The sequence below is a fragment of the Coregonus clupeaformis genome, chromosome 33 (genome assembly GCF_020615455.1).
Source record: "Coregonus clupeaformis isolate EN_2021a chromosome 33, ASM2061545v1, whole genome shotgun sequence".
NCBI lineage: Eukaryota > Metazoa > Chordata > Actinopteri > Salmoniformes > Salmonidae > Coregonus > Coregonus clupeaformis.
In genome coordinates this window covers 19,608,523-19,625,561 of record NC_059224.1, presented here as the reverse complement: position 1 = coordinate 19,625,561, position 17,039 = coordinate 19,608,523, and the positions used below count along the sequence as shown (strand labels likewise).

The 17,039-nt window shown below is 44.1% G+C and overlaps 2 protein-coding genes across 5 annotated transcripts; both read left to right on the top strand.

The window, feature by feature from the left end:
• The first annotated feature begins 202 nt into the window (after positions 1-202).
• Positions 203-2,764, top strand: ppil6 (peptidylprolyl isomerase (cyclophilin)-like 6). 3 transcript variants are annotated; one of them, XM_041861112.1, is made up of 8 exons: positions 208-652; positions 787-882; positions 1,080-1,268; positions 1,459-1,521; positions 1,623-1,770; positions 1,971-2,030; positions 2,202-2,341; positions 2,574-2,764. In XM_041861112.1, exons 1-8 carry the CDS (start codon positions 575-577, stop codon positions 2,583-2,585), a joined length of 786 nt encoding a protein of 261 aa, XP_041717046.1. In that variant the 5' UTR covers positions 208-574; the 3' UTR covers positions 2,586-2,764. The 3 variants fall into 3 exon arrangements, with proteins under 3 accessions (XP_041717045.1, XP_041717046.1, XP_041717042.1); XM_041861108.2 differs by having other exon boundaries at positions 210-652; positions 2,202-2,337; XM_041861111.2 differs by lacking the exon at positions 787-882 and having other exon boundaries at positions 203-652; positions 2,202-2,337.
• Positions 2,765-4,191: 1,427 nt separating this feature from the next.
• On the top strand, positions 4,192-16,012 carry LOC121548763 (sialomucin core protein 24-like). Of its 2 annotated transcripts, XM_041860308.2 has the most exons (6): positions 4,197-5,038; positions 6,248-6,313; positions 14,176-14,277; positions 15,061-15,177; positions 15,345-15,422; positions 15,804-16,012. In XM_041860308.2, the coding sequence occupies exons 1-6, from the start codon at positions 4,771-4,773 to the stop codon at positions 15,968-15,970; spliced, it is 798 nt and encodes a 265-aa protein (XP_041716242.1). In that variant the 5' UTR covers positions 4,197-4,770; the 3' UTR covers positions 15,971-16,012. The 2 variants fall into 2 exon arrangements, with proteins under 2 accessions (XP_041716243.1, XP_041716242.1); XM_041860309.2 differs by lacking the exon at positions 15,061-15,177 and having other exon boundaries at positions 4,192-5,038.
• The last annotated feature ends 1,027 nt before the right edge of the window (positions 16,013-17,039 follow it).

Genomic DNA, 17,039 nt, shown 5'->3' with positions numbered 1-17,039 from the left:
ACTCAGTAAAATCGTTGAAATTGTGGCAAGTTGCGTTGATATTTTTGTTCAGTATAAATACCTACTGCAATTCCAACCACAAAACGTCTTAGCTTTCTATTTTCGAAACTCCACGTGTTGTCAAGGGAATAATGCTATGTTTAACAACCAATCAGCAACTCCGTCACAAGGCCACTACAAGAAGGGAAGTGGAATTTTATGCCGCGTTAACAACAACTGGGAACTGGGAAATCGGAGATCTCCGACATCCGGGAAAAAACGAGCTCCGACTGGGAAAAAACGTTTTGAAAGGTCATCTGACTCGGAATTCCAAGTCTGAAACTCCGACTTTCTGAACTAAGATCACAGGCGTCATTATTTGACCTCATTTTTTGTTTGTTCCAAGTTGTCTTGAAAGCACCATTGGCCAAAAAGACTACTAGAGTTTCTCAACCTGTCCCCAGGCTAGACAAAACAAAATGCGACATAAACGTCATTTTAGCGCGCGACTGCAATGTTACCATGGAGACGTCTTGTTTACAAACACCACTGGGCTGTCAAAAAAGAATAATGCAGCCAATGGAAATAGACCACCATGACTTCTGAAGTTTACCTGGAAATCGTGGGTTTGATGAAAGAACACAATTTTCAAATTGCTACGACCATTGCCGAGGTAACTTTCATCTTCAAAGTCAAGTTTAAATATCGATATTCTGGCAAACCAACCTGGCTAGCTAGCTAGCTAGCTAAGGCTATCAAGCATGAGCACTGACTGAGCACACGAAATCATGTTTTCTGTCAACACAGGGACTGAAACAGAAGTTTCCCCCCTTGTTTTTGGATCCAACAATTCGTCCATTACTCGAATGTGACTGGCATGTGTATCTAACCAATAAGAAAAGAGTGGGTATACTTTCTGAGTATATTTATTTGATAAGTTCTAAATGCTGCATTCATGAATAATAGACTCAAATGCAGCATAATGCTTAGCAAAGTAGTGTGATGTATGGCATGAGCTGTGGTGTGGTGTGCATTAGTCAACAATATTATTATTATGAATTGTTGAGTTAAACTGCATCCTTTAACATTTTCAAACCAAGGAGCTGAAAGGGGAGGTGTGGCAGTTCTCCAGCAACCTAATGTGTTTCGTGAATGGTTGTCTCCTTGGCGACGAGAAGGACCTGACCAGCTGGGCTGAGAAGCAGTGGGAGTTCACACTCATCCGTCCACATGCACTATACCTGGCCCTCGCTGACGACTACTACTCTAAACACCTCCACAGCACTGGGGCAAGTCTAGTCTACACACTGCACTTACATAGGATTAGGATAGAGTGACACCATAGACCATGAAACACAGACAGACAGACATACAGACAGTGCAGTTACTATAGCAAGCCCAATGGCCCTAAAGTAAACCTTACTTTATAACAGTGGCATCATACCTACAACATGACATCCTCTCTCGCTTCCACCACAGCACACGTTTGTTTACATGGACGTTTCGATCAGAGGGGAATCGGTTGGGAGATTACTGTTTGAGGTGAGACTGTGTCATTTGTAACCATTGATCTGACTGGACCTGAATGGGTAAAGATGTTGGCCCAGAGTTTTATTGACAGCATGGGTCTTCTGTCTCCCCAGCTGTTCACAGAGCTGTGTCCGAAGACGTGTAAAAACTTCCAGGCTCTGTGTACAGGGGAGGCAGGCCTGTCACAGAGTGACTTAATGCTGTCCTACAAGGGTTCTGTGTTCCATCGTGTGGTGCCCAACGGCTGGATACAGGGAGGAGGTACGGTCTACCTGGTCCTCTATCTGAAAGTCACCCCTATAGGCCTACATTGATAAAAAAGGACATACAGGACTGTATTTGACTTGCCATTGATTCCATCCTGTATCTGTTTGTTGTCATATCGGTACGTTTTCATACATCAATATTTACTTTGTCAGTACACACACACCACTTGATGATGTCATATTTCCCTATTGCAGATATTTCGGCAGCAGGCAAAGGCAACGGAGGGGAGTCAATCTACGGGCCAACTTTTGAAGGTACAGACGCAGGCCTTACAGATCAAGTTGCTACTCTACATTATTAATACACATGCATAGGGAAATGTATTAAGGAAAGTAAGTAAGTATAGGGAAATGTATTAGGATGTATGTCTATGCATGTCTATTTACTGTCTCCACACTAACATGTGGCTGTGGGATCTCTGCTAGATGAGAGCTTTGCAGTCTCCCACAGTAGGAGGGGCATCCTGGGAATGGCCAACCAGGGTCCTCATAGCAACAGCTCTCAGTTCTACATCACCCTGCAGCCCGCCCTTTGGATGGACAGAAAATATGTGGCTTTCGGGTGTGTACGTCTCTGACGATGTGTGGGATATTGCTGTTAGTTGAATGAAGTGTATGTTTGTGTACTGCTATAGTATACTGATTGTGTCTCTGTTATGTGTTCTAAAACCTTGAGGCTCGCACAATCTTTTGCATGTCAACATTTAACAACCTCTGTGGCGTCGGGACTGTGATATACTGTATGTCTGTATTTTGTACCTGGTATTCAGATGTTTTCATATTCTCTTCGTTTTGTAGTCAAGTGGTTGAAGGCACAGAGGTTCTGAGGAGACTTGAGGATGTCCCAACCTACAATGAGAGACCCAAACAAGACTGTAAAGTGGCAGACAGTGGAGTGTTTGAACCCTGACGTCACCTTAACTGCACATTTTTATGTTTTTTACTATACACAATAACCTATACACTCAATAAACATATTTTACAATATACTTAAATCTAATATACATGGTGTACAGTACATATTCGTTTGCTGAACTAGTTTTTTACTGGCGTCCTAAAACCCCTAAAACCCTTTTGTTTATCAGGACTTGGCATCGTTTTAATTCACCACGCCACAGGACGATTAAGCAGGTGCAAATCTATTTACACCACACAAATCTGGGTCAGGGGTTGTTGAAAGGCCTACCCTGTCTTTCCCTGGTTTATGCCAACCAAACAACTGGCAGCCTTGACTGGGAACTTTGTTATGTTGTTTTCTTTTTTCTGTTTCTGTATTACCATGTTTGTAAATACACAACATGACCAAAAGTATGTGGACACCTGTTCATCAAACATCTCGTTCCAAAATCATGGGCATTAATATTTTCTACTAGATGTTGGAACATTGCTGAGGGGACTTGCTTCCATTCAGCCACAAGAGCATTAGTGAGGTCGGGCACTGATGTTGGGTGACTAGGCCTGGCTCGCAGTCAGCGTTCCAATTCATCCCACAGGTTTTTGATGGGGTTGAGGTCAGGGCTCTGTGCAGGCCAGTCTAGTTCTTCCACACCGATCTCGACAAACCATTTCTGTATGGACCTCGCTTTGTGCAAGGGGCCATTGTCATGTTGAAACAGGAAAGGGCCTTCCCCAAACTGTTGCCACAAAGTTGGAAGCACAGAATCGTCTAGAATGTCATTGTATGCTGTGGCGTTAAGATTTCCCATTACTAGAACTAAGGGGCCTAGCCCGAACCATGAAAAACAGCCCCAGACCATTATTCCTCCTCCACCAAACTTTACAGTTGGCACTATGCATTGGGGCAGGTAGCTTTCTCCTGGCATCAGCCAAACCTAGATCTGTATGTCGGACTGCCAGATGGTGAAGCGTGATTCATCACTCCAGAGAACTCATTTCCACTGCTCCAGAGTCCAATGGCGGTGAGCTTTACACCACTCAGCCGACGCTTGGCATTGAGCATGGTGATCTTAGACTTGTGTGCGGCTGCTCGGCCATGGAAACCCATTGCATGAAGCTCCCGACGAACAGTTATTGTGCTGACTTTGCGTCCAGAGGCAGTTTGGAACTCGGTAGTGAGTGTTGCAACCGAGGACAGGCGATTTTTAAGCGCTTCAGCACTCGGCAGTCCCGTTCTGTGAGCTTGTGTGGCCTACCATTTCGCAGCTGAGCCGTTGTTGCTCCTAGACGTTTCCACTTCACAATAACAGCACTTACAGTTGACAGGGGCAGCTCTAGCAGAGCAGAAATTTGACGAACTGACTTGTTGGAAAGGTGGCATCCTATGACGGTGCCACGTTGAAAGTCACTGAGCTCTTCAGTAATGCCATTCTACTGCCAATGTTTGTCTATGGAGATTGCATGGCTGTGCGCTCGATTTTATACACCAGTCAGCAACGGTGTGGCTGAAATAGCCGAATCCACTAATTTGAACCGAATCCACTAATTTGAAGGGGTGTCCACATACTTTTGTATACATAGTGTATGTATCTAGCTTTTTTCGCACCAGAAATGAAAGCTAGATAGAGATGTAGCTTAGCCTGCATAATGGGAAACAATCATTGTTGATTCAATTCCTCTTCTCTTTGAGTAAACCAAAGCAAAGACGCATTTCTAGTCCTCTAGATATGTGCTTTTGTGGTGGTGGACTATACAGGAAATGGTAGCTTGACCTAAATGAGGCCACAAAAACAGTAGGCCTGCTGTCCAAATTCCTGCACTGTAGTGTACAGTCAGAACAGAACTACGTTTTTTAAAAAGTTGTTTTATAGTTCTAACCTGGGGCTATGAGTTGGTTGGCATGTATGATCTGTTTGTTTCATCAACAATTTGCAAGTGATTCCAATAAGCAAGAATGCAATCCTCAGGTTATTTCAATTGTGATTTATGACAGGTGTGAGTTTCTTTCAGGATAATTATAACTGTGCCACTCTGCAGTGAAGTAGTATAAACAGGAGGTCAGTGTTTTTAAGTACAGTAGGCCATACTGTGAAATAAAATGTCAGTACTAGACGTCTCACATCACGACACTTCTCTTTACCCCTCCCTGCAAGCAAGCAATAAAAAGTGCCACATGACCTGTGTAGGAGGAAGTAGCAAGTTAGCAACAAGCCCCGTATCCAGCCGAAATCCAGATCTCTCTCGCGACTGTATAAATCGGGTAGAAGAAATTGAGAAAAAATATAAATTAAACAACATGTTCTTAAAACTTGTGTACATTACATTGGTCCTCGCATTGGTGAGTGCAACAACAGCTGCAGGCGTAGGTAAGTTTACGACCTACCAAAGCACAGCACAACCTGTTCTTGCGCTTTCTGCATTGGAAAACGAGCGAGCTAGCTAACGTTAGCTAGCTAACGAGAGGTAACTGCGCGATACATTTTGAGTGTATATTTGTATCACGTCTATCTAGTTGCCCTGAATGTGACAGCAAACAGTTTTTTAAAATGAATTGTGCGAATCCTACGTGTTGTCAAATCATGTCAAGCTTGTTCGTTTTTATTTATTGAGCTTAGACAGCTAGCTAACAGCCGTAACCCGCTAGCATTTTTTCAGACTGCGCGCGACATATCAAACAGCCCACGTTATCGTCCTCCTAGCTAGCTTTTAGGGAGAAAAATACTAGTCAGAAATCCTACTGAAACTGAACTTACCGGCAACTATGTAACTATTAATTTAAGAGTTTTGGTTCTTGTACCCTTTCACGACATTATAACTTTCGAAGATGGATGTTTAGTGAAACGGCCAGCTATTCTCTTGTTGCCCATGTCCAGCTGGCTGTTATCATAATGCAATATAACTAGCTAATAGCACTTGCGTGAAATTAGATTTTTTTTGCGTTATGAAGCTCTAGTTAGCTAGCTATAATGCCCATACATATCAAATTTCAAGCTACATAAGTCACACGAACAATGTTAAAGTCCCTCATTGACACAGGTATTTTACATGTAATGCACTTGATGTTGACATGACAGCCAGATAGAGATGTAGTTTAGCCTGCATAATGGGAAACAATCATTGATTCAATTCCTCTTCTCTTTGAGTAAATCAAAGAGGCGGCAGGTAACTTAGTGGTTAAGAGCGTTGTGCCAGTAACCGAAAGGTCGCTGGTTCTAATCCCCGAGCAGACTAGGTGAAAAATCTGTCGATGTGCCCTTGAGCAAGGCACTTAACCCTAATTGCTCCTTTAAGTCGCTCTGGATAAGAGCGTCTGCTAAATGACAAAAAAAAAAAGACCTTTCTCACCTCGAAACGTTAGACTGAATCATCTACCAGGAATCGCATAGGAACTTTACCACTCCCTGTGACTAACGATTTACATAAAGTTGATGAGTCTAATGTTTTGCCTAGTAAATATCTCCCTGACAGGTCCAATTAGGTCTATATCCATCAGTTGGGCAAATTCCGTCTATTACAACTTACCTTAGTTATACACATGTAATTACTTCTATGTTGATTGATGTTTCCCTTTTCAGTTGATGGATGTGCTGCACTTGCTTGTGATGTATGTGCTGGTGACTGTCAATGGGTGAACTGCACATGTAAGTACCTACTTTTCCTACACCTATGTGTGCGATATTGTGGTGAAGAGGCATACATTTTGACATGTGTGCTTAAGCCTACAATTTCCTGGGCCATCTACTGTAATTTTAAGTTAAGAACATTAAACTACCAGACAGTATCGTTCTCTTTCAGGTACATTGTAAGCCAGTTGATTCAGTTTTTTAACAATGTCATTCCAAAGGCTCAAGAGGTAGCCATTTTGAGATGCAAGTCAAAAAGGACTGTGACAATGAGCAGTTTGGGCAAGGCAGTGAACAGAGAAATGTGTGTCCTCTACAATAAAAGTGTCTGCTTAGGTAGTTTAGGAAAATACTAGGACATTTAGCCTCAAATCCCTTCCACAGCAGCCATTTTAGAGAGTAGAGAAAAATCTTCTGGTATTTGGACAAGAACACTTTGCTATGCAGCAATCTCATTATGATAATGGCAATGCTGGTCAGACTATCATGATAAATGTCTTGATATTGTGGTCATGAAATCTCCAGTGGGGATGTTTTGTTAGTTTTTAGGCTTCAGTCTTTGTTTTGGTCGATGGTGTGATATACTAAGCTCTTAGAGGCCTGAGTCATACGGGATATGGTATACAGTATAACAGTCTTTATATAGCCAGCCTATTGCTGCTCAGACTGGCGCAACCTAACTCTGTTTGCCTGTGGATGTTATCATTAAAGGTTGTTTTTAATGGGGTTTTGTAAGCCAAGCCCAGATCATTGCCCATGACACACTGCTGAGTGATTAAAGGTGAACAGGTGCGTCATTCCCAGGTGTGTGCGTGCCTATGTGTGTGTGATACTCAGAAGAAGCGGAGCAAATCCGATTGTGTGTTTTAGGAGGTTGAGCCATTTAAGCTACCTAGGGTTGTGGGATGTTTTTAGAGAGAGCCTGTGTGTCTGTCGTCATGATTTGAATAATTTACTTCAACATAGCAAACTACCCAGACAGTCCCATAATACTGTCTGAATTGTGGGTGTGGTAAGTTGTATAGAAGGTTCCAGGCACATTAGCCTCCTTGATTATGTGGACTGAGCTGAGTCTAGGCCCTCAGTTTTGACGGTTGCCACTAAAAAGAGGATGATCCCAGCAGCTACTATATTTATTTCTCAGCTGCACTATAAAACTGGAGTAGCCTACCCGGCATGATTTGAAAAATTAACTGCGGGAAAGCAGCTTCCATTCGCTATTCGAGTGCATACGGACATGTCTTTTTTCTTCCTGCCCATTTGATAATGGGCCATTCTAAATCGAAACAAATGTTACATATTAGGGTGAAAATATGATCACTTGATGAGACCAGCGTGTGCAGCCTGAGGCAAGAAACAGAGCGTAAGTGGGCCAAATTCGGCCTGTGGGCCGCCAGTTGGGGAACCCTGGCCTATGGCATGGTGTATAGCCAGATAACATACTCCTATCCTGTTCTACTGGAATACATTTTATTCATATCAGAATGTTTCTTTAGACCTGCCTAAAATAAATAATGCATTTATTGTGATGGTGTATATTCAATGGATTTATTAGTTTATTTTATGTAGATGTTCCTAAGGCGCACATCTGCGGCTTGTAATCATGGAGGCCTGGCGACGCTAAAAGTGTTTGTTAATTAACGGTCAATTACCATGAGACCGGCAGTAATTTCCATGACAATAACCGGAAGACAAAATTTCATGACTGTGTGGGTAGGCTGTGTGGGTAGGCTAGTCTACCTGATGGAATTATTATAGATAACTGCAGTCAATCATCATGTCACCAGAATAAGACCCTTTATTTATTGGAAAGGAGCATCAAGCTCATCACCTTGCACATTCACCACCCTTTGAAGTTCATAACTTATTTAATCTGTAGCCTATAAACTGCATGGTTTCCCGAGTCGTAGTGGAGGACCACACAACATATCATAGCATGACTCCCTAGCTTAATTCGATATGATGTTATTATATCAATATTTGCGCATAAAGGTGTTTCCACCACTTCTGGCAAATGTATTTTGCAGACACAAAAGATCCCACCATGTCGAAAAAACTAATTATCTGTCTGCATTTTAAAAAATTGTACCCAAACTATCCGTTTCCATCACAGCTGTCGTGATTTTCTTTTTTTTATAAGGTATGACTTTACTCTCATAAAAACTGTGGATGGAAACGTAGTTAATGATTGACATAGACAAAATCTCCACAGCACCGTGTGTCACATACCAGAACGAACAACTCTCAGCACAATTCCACACACACACACACCAGAACTAACGTCTCTCACCACACAGTAGGTCGGAGGCCTGAACTAATGCATCTCACAAGCCCCACAACAGGATCACCAATTAGATATGAACTCAGCAAATCTGAAAGTTCACACACAGACTGACCGTGGAGAGGGCCGTTCTAAAGTTGGCTACAATACAGACCCAGCTCACTTAGGCCTAGGTAATGACCCAGCTCGTTGTGGTTAGATAATGCCAACCCCACTGTTATTACCAGATTTATCCTTGGTTTAGGGATTTCATGTAAACAACGTATAGGCGTCAGAGGGACACCATTTTTGTTCTGAAGGCTGTTTTTTTTTTTTGTTGCCACAGAGCTACAAATGTCAGCTGGTTTAGCTCAAACTGTACTGGTCTGGATGTAAGAAAAACACAAAGCATTACGCAGCACTAGGCACCTTAAGGATTTCCCCTCTGACAATCCTCTTCCCTCCGCTCTCGCTCACTGGATGCCCCTAGCAGTGGGTTCGGCTCGCACTGATGATGTCACGATCCTTCTGGAACGTGTGTTAGTGAGTTCCACCTTTCACAGCTGCCTGTGAGGTAACAGCCCCCTCTACCCCCTCCGCCAATGGAAAAGCCTGCCTTACACACGGACGCACTGATACTGGAGTAGGGTCACACATAGGGAAGATCTTAATTGCATACTCCTCGCGTCCTCTCTCATCGTCTCCTTCTCAAAACCCATTGGATGAGAAAACCAGAGGTCCCTCCCCTCTGACCTTCTCCTCCAATGGGTTTTGAGAAGGAGAGAGGACGCGAGGAGAATGCAATTGAGATTCTCCCATACCTAGCAAGACTAGGGTAGTGGCAGCACTCAAAATACAGAACAGTACGAGCATGAGAGAAATCACCTGTAGGTTTCTGTTAATGTTATTAGCAGTAGCAAGTCTATTTAGCCTTATTGATATCACACAGTTTCTTTATCAAATCAAAGTTTATTGGTCACTTACACAGATTTAGACAGACATACACATATTCAGCAGATGTTATTGCGGGTGTAGCGAAATGCTTGTGCACCTGTACTGACCTGGCCTTCTGGATGATAGTGGGGTGAACAGGCCGTGGCTCGGGTGGTTGATGTCCTTGATGATCTTTTTGGCCTTCCTGTGACATCGGGTGTTGTAGGTGTCCTGGAGGGCAGGCAGTGTGTCCCCGGTGATGCGCTGGGCAGACCGTACCACCCTCTGGAGAGCCCTGTGGTTGCAGGCGGTGCAGTTGCCGTACCAGGCAGTGATACAGCCCGACAGGATGCTCTCAATTGTGCATCTGTAAAAGTTTCTGAGGGTCTTGGGGGCTAAGCTGAATTTCTTCAGCCTCCTGAGGTTGAAGAGGCGCTGTTGCGCCTGCTTCACCACCCTGTCTGTGTGGGTGGACCATTTCGGATTGTCAGTGATGTGTACGCAGAGGAACTTGACGCTTTCCACCTTCTCCACTGCAGTCCCGTTGATGTGGATAGGGGCGTGCTCCCTCTGCTGTTTCCTGAAGTCCACAATCATCTCCTTCGTTTTGTTGACATTGAGGGAGAGGTTATTTTCCTGACACCACTCCGCTAGGGCCCTCACCTCCTCCATGTAGGCTGTCTCGTCACTGTTGGTAATCAGGCCTACTGCTGTTGTGTCGTCCGCAAACTTTATGATTGAGTTGGATGTGTGCGTGGCTACGCAGTCATGGGTGAACAGGGAGTACAGGAGGGGGCTGAGCACACACCATTGTGGGGACCCTGTGGAGGTGTTGTTTCCTACCTTCACCACCTGGGGGGCGGCACGTCAGGAAGTCCAGGACCCAGTTGCACAGGGCAGGGTTCACACCCAGGGCCCCAAGCTTAATGATGAGCTTGGAGGGTACTCTGGTGTTGAAGGCTGAGCTATAGTCAATGAACAGCATTCTGACGTAGGTATTCCTCTTGTCCAGATGGTGTAGGGCAGTGTGCAGTGCGATGGCGATTGCATCGTCTGTGGATCTATTGGGGCGGTAAGCAAATTGAAGTGGGTCTAGGGCAGGGTTCTTCAATTCCGGTCCTGGAGGGCCGAGACACCTCTGTTTTTCATCCTCTCCTTCTAATCAGGGGCTAATTCAGACCTGGGACACCAGGTGAGTGCAATGAACTACCAGGTAGAATTAAAAAACAGAAGTGTTTCGGCCCTCCAGGACCGGAATTGAAGAACCCTGGTCTAGGGTGTCAGGTAAGGTAGAGGTGATATGATCCTTAACTAGCCTCAAAGCACTTCATGATGACAGAAGTGAGTGCTACGGGGTGATAATAATTTAGTTCAGTTACCTTTGCTTTCTTGGTTTCAGGAACAATGGTGATCATCTTGAAGCAAGTGGGAACAGCAGACTGGGATAGGGAGAGATTGAATATGTCCGTAAACACTCCAGCTAGCTGGTCTGCGCATGCTCTGAGGACGCGGCAAGGGATGCCGTCTGGGCCGGCAGTCTTGCGAGGGTTAACACGCTTACTCACGTCGGCCACGGTGAACGAGAGCCCACAGTCCTTAGGAGCGGGCCGAGCCGGTGGCACTGTGTTATCCTCAAAGAGGACGAAGAAGGTGCTTAGCTTGTCTGGGAGCAAGACGTCAGTGTCCGCGACGTGGCTGGTATTCCCATTGTAATCCGTGATTGTCTGTAGACCCTGCGACATAAGTCTTGTTTCTGAGCCGTTGAATTGCGACTCCACTTTGTCTCTGTACTGACGTTTTTCCTGTTTGATTGCCTTACGGAGGGAATAACTACACTGCGGTTCTTGCCGGTGCAGCGAAATGCTTGTGTTTCTAGCTCCAACGCTGCAGCAATATCTAGCAAACAGTGCATCAATATCTAGCAATACAATAACAATACACACATAAATAAAAATAGGGTGTTTTAACACTTAGTCCCTTTCAGACAATTTCTGTGAACTCAGTGCGGTTGGCTTAATTTGTTGTGCAGGGTGAACACTCCAAAGCAGTATGAAAATGTATGCACTCACTAACTGTAAGTCGCTCTGGATAAATGACTAAAATTGAAAAAATGTCACCAACCGGTTAATCGCCAAAAATGTACAGTGCATTTGGAAAGTCTTCAGACCCCTTGACATTTTCCACATTTTGTTTCGTTACAGCCTTATTCTAAAATTAAATATTTTTTCCCCCTCATCAATTTACACACAATACCCCATAATGACAAAGCAAAAACAGGTTTTTAGACATTTCTGCAAATTTCTTAAATAAACAGAAATACCTTATGTAAATAAGTATTCAGACCCTTTGCTATGAGACTAGAAATTGAGCTCAGGTGCATCCTGTTTCCATTGATCATCCTTGAGCTGTTTCTACAACTTGATTGGAGTCCACCTGTGGTAAATTCAATTGATTGGACATGATTTGGAAAGGCACACACCTGTCTATATAAGGTCCCACAGTTGACAGTGCATGTCAGAGCAAAAACCAAGGCATGAGCTCAAAGGAATTGTCCAGAGCTCCGAGACAGGATTGTGTTGATGCACAAATCTGGGGAAGGGTACCAAAAAATGTCTGCAGCATTGAAGGTCCCCAAGAACACAGTGGCCTCCATCATTCTTAAATGGAAGAAGTTTGGAACCACCAAGACTCTTCCTAGAGCTGGCCGCCCAGCCAAATTTAGCAATCGGGGGTGAAGGGCCTTGTCAGGGAGGTGACCAAGAACCCGATGGTCACTCTGACAGAGCTCCACAGTTCCTCTGTGGAGATGGGAGAACCTTCCAGAAGGACAACCATCTCTGCAGCACTCCACCAATCAGGCCTTTATGGTAGAGTGGCTAGACGGAAGCCACTCCTCAGTAAAAGGCACATGACAGCCTGCTTGGAGTTTGCCAAAAGGCACCTAAAGGACTGGTCTGATGAAACCAAGATTTCTAAAAACCTTATGTGGAATTGTGTGTAGATTGCTGAGTAAAAAATTAAATGTAATCCATTTTAGAATAAGGCTGTAACGTAACAAAATGTGGAAAAGGGAAGGGTTCTGAATACTTTCGGAATGCTATATATATATATATATACACATACACATACAGTGGGGAGAACAAGTATTTGATACACTGCAGATTTTGCAGGTTTTCCTACTTACAAAGCATGTAGAGGTCTGTAATTTGTATCATAGGTACACTTCAACTGTGAGAGACGGAATCTAAAACAAAAATCCAGAAAATCACATTTTTAAGTAATTAATTTGCATTTTATTGCATGACATAAGTATTTGATACATCAGAAAAGCATATATATATATATATATATATATATACACACACACACACAGTGGGGGAGAACAAGTATTTGATACACTGCCGATTTTGCAGGTTTTCCTACTTACAAAGCATGTAGAGGTCTGTAAATATATATATTAGTACCAGTCAAAAGTTTGGGCACACCTACTCATTCAAGTTTTTTTTATTTTTTTTAAAAACTATTTTCTAGAATAGAAATAGCTTTGCACACTCTTGGCATTCTCTCATACAGCTTCACCTGGAATGCTTTTCCAACAGTCTTGAAGGAGTTCCCACATATGCTGAGCACTTGTTGCTGCTTTTCCTTCACTCTGCGGTCCAACTCATCCCAATTCAAGGCACACTTAACCAGCATGGCTACCACCGCATTCTGCAGCGATATGCCATCCCATCTGGTTTGGGATTAGTGGGACTATCATTTGTTTTTCAACAGGACAATGACCCAAAACACACCTCCAGGCTGTGTAAGGGTTTTTTGACCAAGACAGAGAGTGATGGAGTGCTGCATCAGATGACCTGGCCTCCACAATCCCCCAACCTCAACCCAATTGAGATGGTTTGGGATGAGTTGGAACGCAGAGTGAAGGAAAAGCAGCCAACAAGTGCTCAGCATATGTGGGAACTCCTTCTAAACTGTTGGGAAAGCATTCCGCATGAAGCTGGTTGAGAGAATGCCAAGAGTGTGCAAAGCTGCCATCAAGGCAAAGGGTGGCTACTTTGAAGAATCTAAAATATATTTTGATTTGTTGAACACTTTTTTTGGTGTTATTTCATTGTTTTGATGTCTTCACTATTATTCTACAATGTAGAAAATAGTAAAAAGTAAAGAAAATCCTTTGAATGAGTAGGTGTGTCCAAACTCTTGACTGGTACTGTGTATAATAATATGCCATTTAGCAGACGCTTTTATCCAAAGCGACATGGTCATGTGTGCATACATTTTTACGTATGGGTGGTCCCGGGGATCAAACCCACTACCCTGGTGTTACAAGCGCCATGCTCTACCAATTGAGCTACAGAGGACCACACACATGCACCCTTGGATTAATCAGTAATGGGAAAGATCATGCAGTGGGGGACGGGGCTGGCTATGACTTAGGAATTTCCAGGAAGGATGACTGAGAGAACTCTCCTTAGCTGACAAGCCAATCCCATTTGACTGAAAACAAAGATAATCATTGTGTTCTTAAATGGCTCATGTTCCCTACGGTGTCAGGATTAATATAGGGAATCGTTAGAAAACTATCACTTCAACACATTTTCTTGGCTTTGTAGTTTTCCAGTAGAGCACTGACAATCACATCTTTCATTGGTGCTTGTTTGTTCCTTGTATCCCCTTTGTTCAGTTACAGCAACTCCAGATGTGTCCAATGTCTCCTGTGTCAACGTCACATCCATATATGGTCAGAACATGACCGTGGGCACCTGCTCCAATGAAACCTGCTCAGGTAAGGACCAATACCATCACCTGGTTCCTTTTAAAGGCTACTCCAGAGGGATTAAATGTGGTTTGTCATTCCTGTGACTGTCACTGTGTTAACATGACACAGGACTAGCCTTCAACAGAAAGTGGCTGATCTAGGCACATGTAGACATTCTATATCTATGTTCTGTGGTGTCATTTGCTTTCCCTCAATACTCTGAAATGCTTCCCTCCTTTCCTAATTCCTTTGTCCCTGCCTTCCTCCATCCCTTGGCTCCTTCCTCCCCTCCCTCATCATTCCACTGGTCCAAAAGGATTAGATGGGTGAAAGCTATTTGAATGAATTCACGCTATTACATTCACCTACCAAATCCTGTCAGATCAAAATGGAAGGCAGGAGAGGAATGCAAGGAATCATTTTAGGACTGTCCAGACGTAGCCTGGTTGTTATGTCTCTTTCTTTCCTGCTTTATACTAGGCCCGGGACCATACCAGTATCGCGATACTCATTAGTATCGTGGCAAGGAAACAAAACACAAAGCGGATTTAACTTCTTTAGGAAAATAGCCCTAATGTTTGAAACAAATAATAATAATAAATAACAAACATAATTATGTTCTCATCCAGAGTCACGTTTATTTTCTAAGCTATAGCGCACAATATTTTATGTACAGCAGAATCATAGCGTTAGATCTGCTTCGTGTTTTCATTTTTTCCTTTTAAAAATAATATTTCAATACTGAAATCGTCACAGCCCTGCTTTATACTCTGTCTGTCTCTGTCTCTGTTACTGTGTCGGTCTCTTCAGTGCAGCCTTTTAGTCCAAGTCCAACCAAACCCCCTACCCCCACCACGGCTGCTATCCCTACCCTCACCCCTATGGTCAGCAACACAACTAACAGCAGCACCCCTGAGCCCACCACAGGTAACCAGACAAAACCAGCCTCTCAGCTGCTCCCCTCAAATCAATGTGTGTCTACTGGAAGGCTTGATGATTCTGAGTTTTTGTATGTCAAACCTAAATATGGTGAAATGGTCAACTGTTTTTGTAAGTGGTGAAATGGTATTAAACTGATATCTCACTGTGTCCAGCTAACCTGACGACTGCAGGACCAACCGCCTTGCCCACTAACAGCACCGTCACAGTCTCTGCCTCAACGACTGCTTCAAGTAAGTTCCCATGCCAGCCCAGTCTGAAATCAAATACCTAGACCAGGACTGTCCAACCCTGTTCCTGGAGAGCTACCCTCCTGTAGGTTGTAACTAGCCTGATTCAGCTTATCAACCAGCTCATTATTAAAATCCGGTGTACTAGATTAGGGGTGGAGTGAAAAACTACAGGACAGTAGCTCTCCAGGAACCGGGTTGGAGAGCCCTGATCTAGACCATTTATAGCCTGTTGTAGATCACCAAGATTCCATAGAAAGGATTACTGAATCAAAACTAAATTCCACCAGTGTATTATCAATATGTTTGTGGTTCCACTTAGCCCTAGAGGCTAGTGGCTGAATCAGTGGTATGACATGGCTCTCTCGCTCCCACCCCGTGCAGACGGCACCGTCTCACCAGTGGGGCCCTCTCCTGCACCTCATAAGAATTCAACGTTTGACGCAGCAAGCTTCATTGGGGGCATCGTGCTGGTCCTGGGCCTGCAGGCCGTGCTCTTCTTCCTCTACAAGTTCTGCAAGTCCAAGGACCGCAACTACCACACCCTCTGAAGGACCCACACCACCCCCTCCAACCACAACACCTACTCTGCCCCCCCCACCCCCCCACCCCCCCGGGCCAACTGGAACCTCCTAATATCAACCCCCTAACCCCTTGCCATTGTGATTCTGTCAAACAGTGTTTCTCCCACAATCCTCACTCCTCATGCCATTGTGCTAGCAACCTGTGGTTTAGGCCTGTAGCCTGAATGCACACATGGGCTGTAAACTATACACACACAACAGGAGGCTGCTGAGGGGAGGACGGCTCATAATAATGTCTGGAACGGCACAAATGGAAACCATGTATTTGATACCATTCCACTGATTCCGTTTCAGCTATTACCACGAGCCCGTCCTCACAATTTTAAGCTGCCACCAACCTCCTGTGGTACACCCACACATGCGCCACATATTTTACTGTGTAGTACGCTATGCATTTCTCACCCCCTGGTGCAGCTGAAGTGAACTCTAGAGCAGTGGCATTCCAGCCATCAGCACAGACGATTACATCACTGTTACCCCGCTCTCTTCCCCACTCCCCTCTCTTTCCTCTCTTACTCCCCTCTCTCGTCTCCCCACCCTGCTCTCCCCTCTCTCTCCCCCCTCATGCAGTTTCTGTTCTGTTGGAGTATAGTGGGGCTGCCATGGCTTTTGAGTATTAGCTTGTTGCATACATGCACCTTGGTAACGCTTCGGAAACACAGGTCCCCTCCGTTTAATTTTTCAGAAATTGATGACTGGATGATGCAGCATTGCTTTTATTCTTGTTTGTCATGGGACAGATCTGGGCAGGGTTTTTCACACCTATATAAAGGGGTTATAATCATCTGATGGTAGGGGTACCTGAGAAAGTCAAAACAAAAGGAGAACTAGAAGCAATACTCCATTCTGTAAGTTCAAGTTACAATATTATTTATGAAGATGCTCCATCTTAAGTGGAAGATGAGGAAGGCTCTTGGTGTTAAGACGCAGTGCACGCCACACGCTGCCAAGAGCAGCTCAATGCAATAAACTAAAATCAACTCCCATTTCTACAAACCCCTCTTTACCGGCTTCAGCCAAACAGATCACAGTGAAG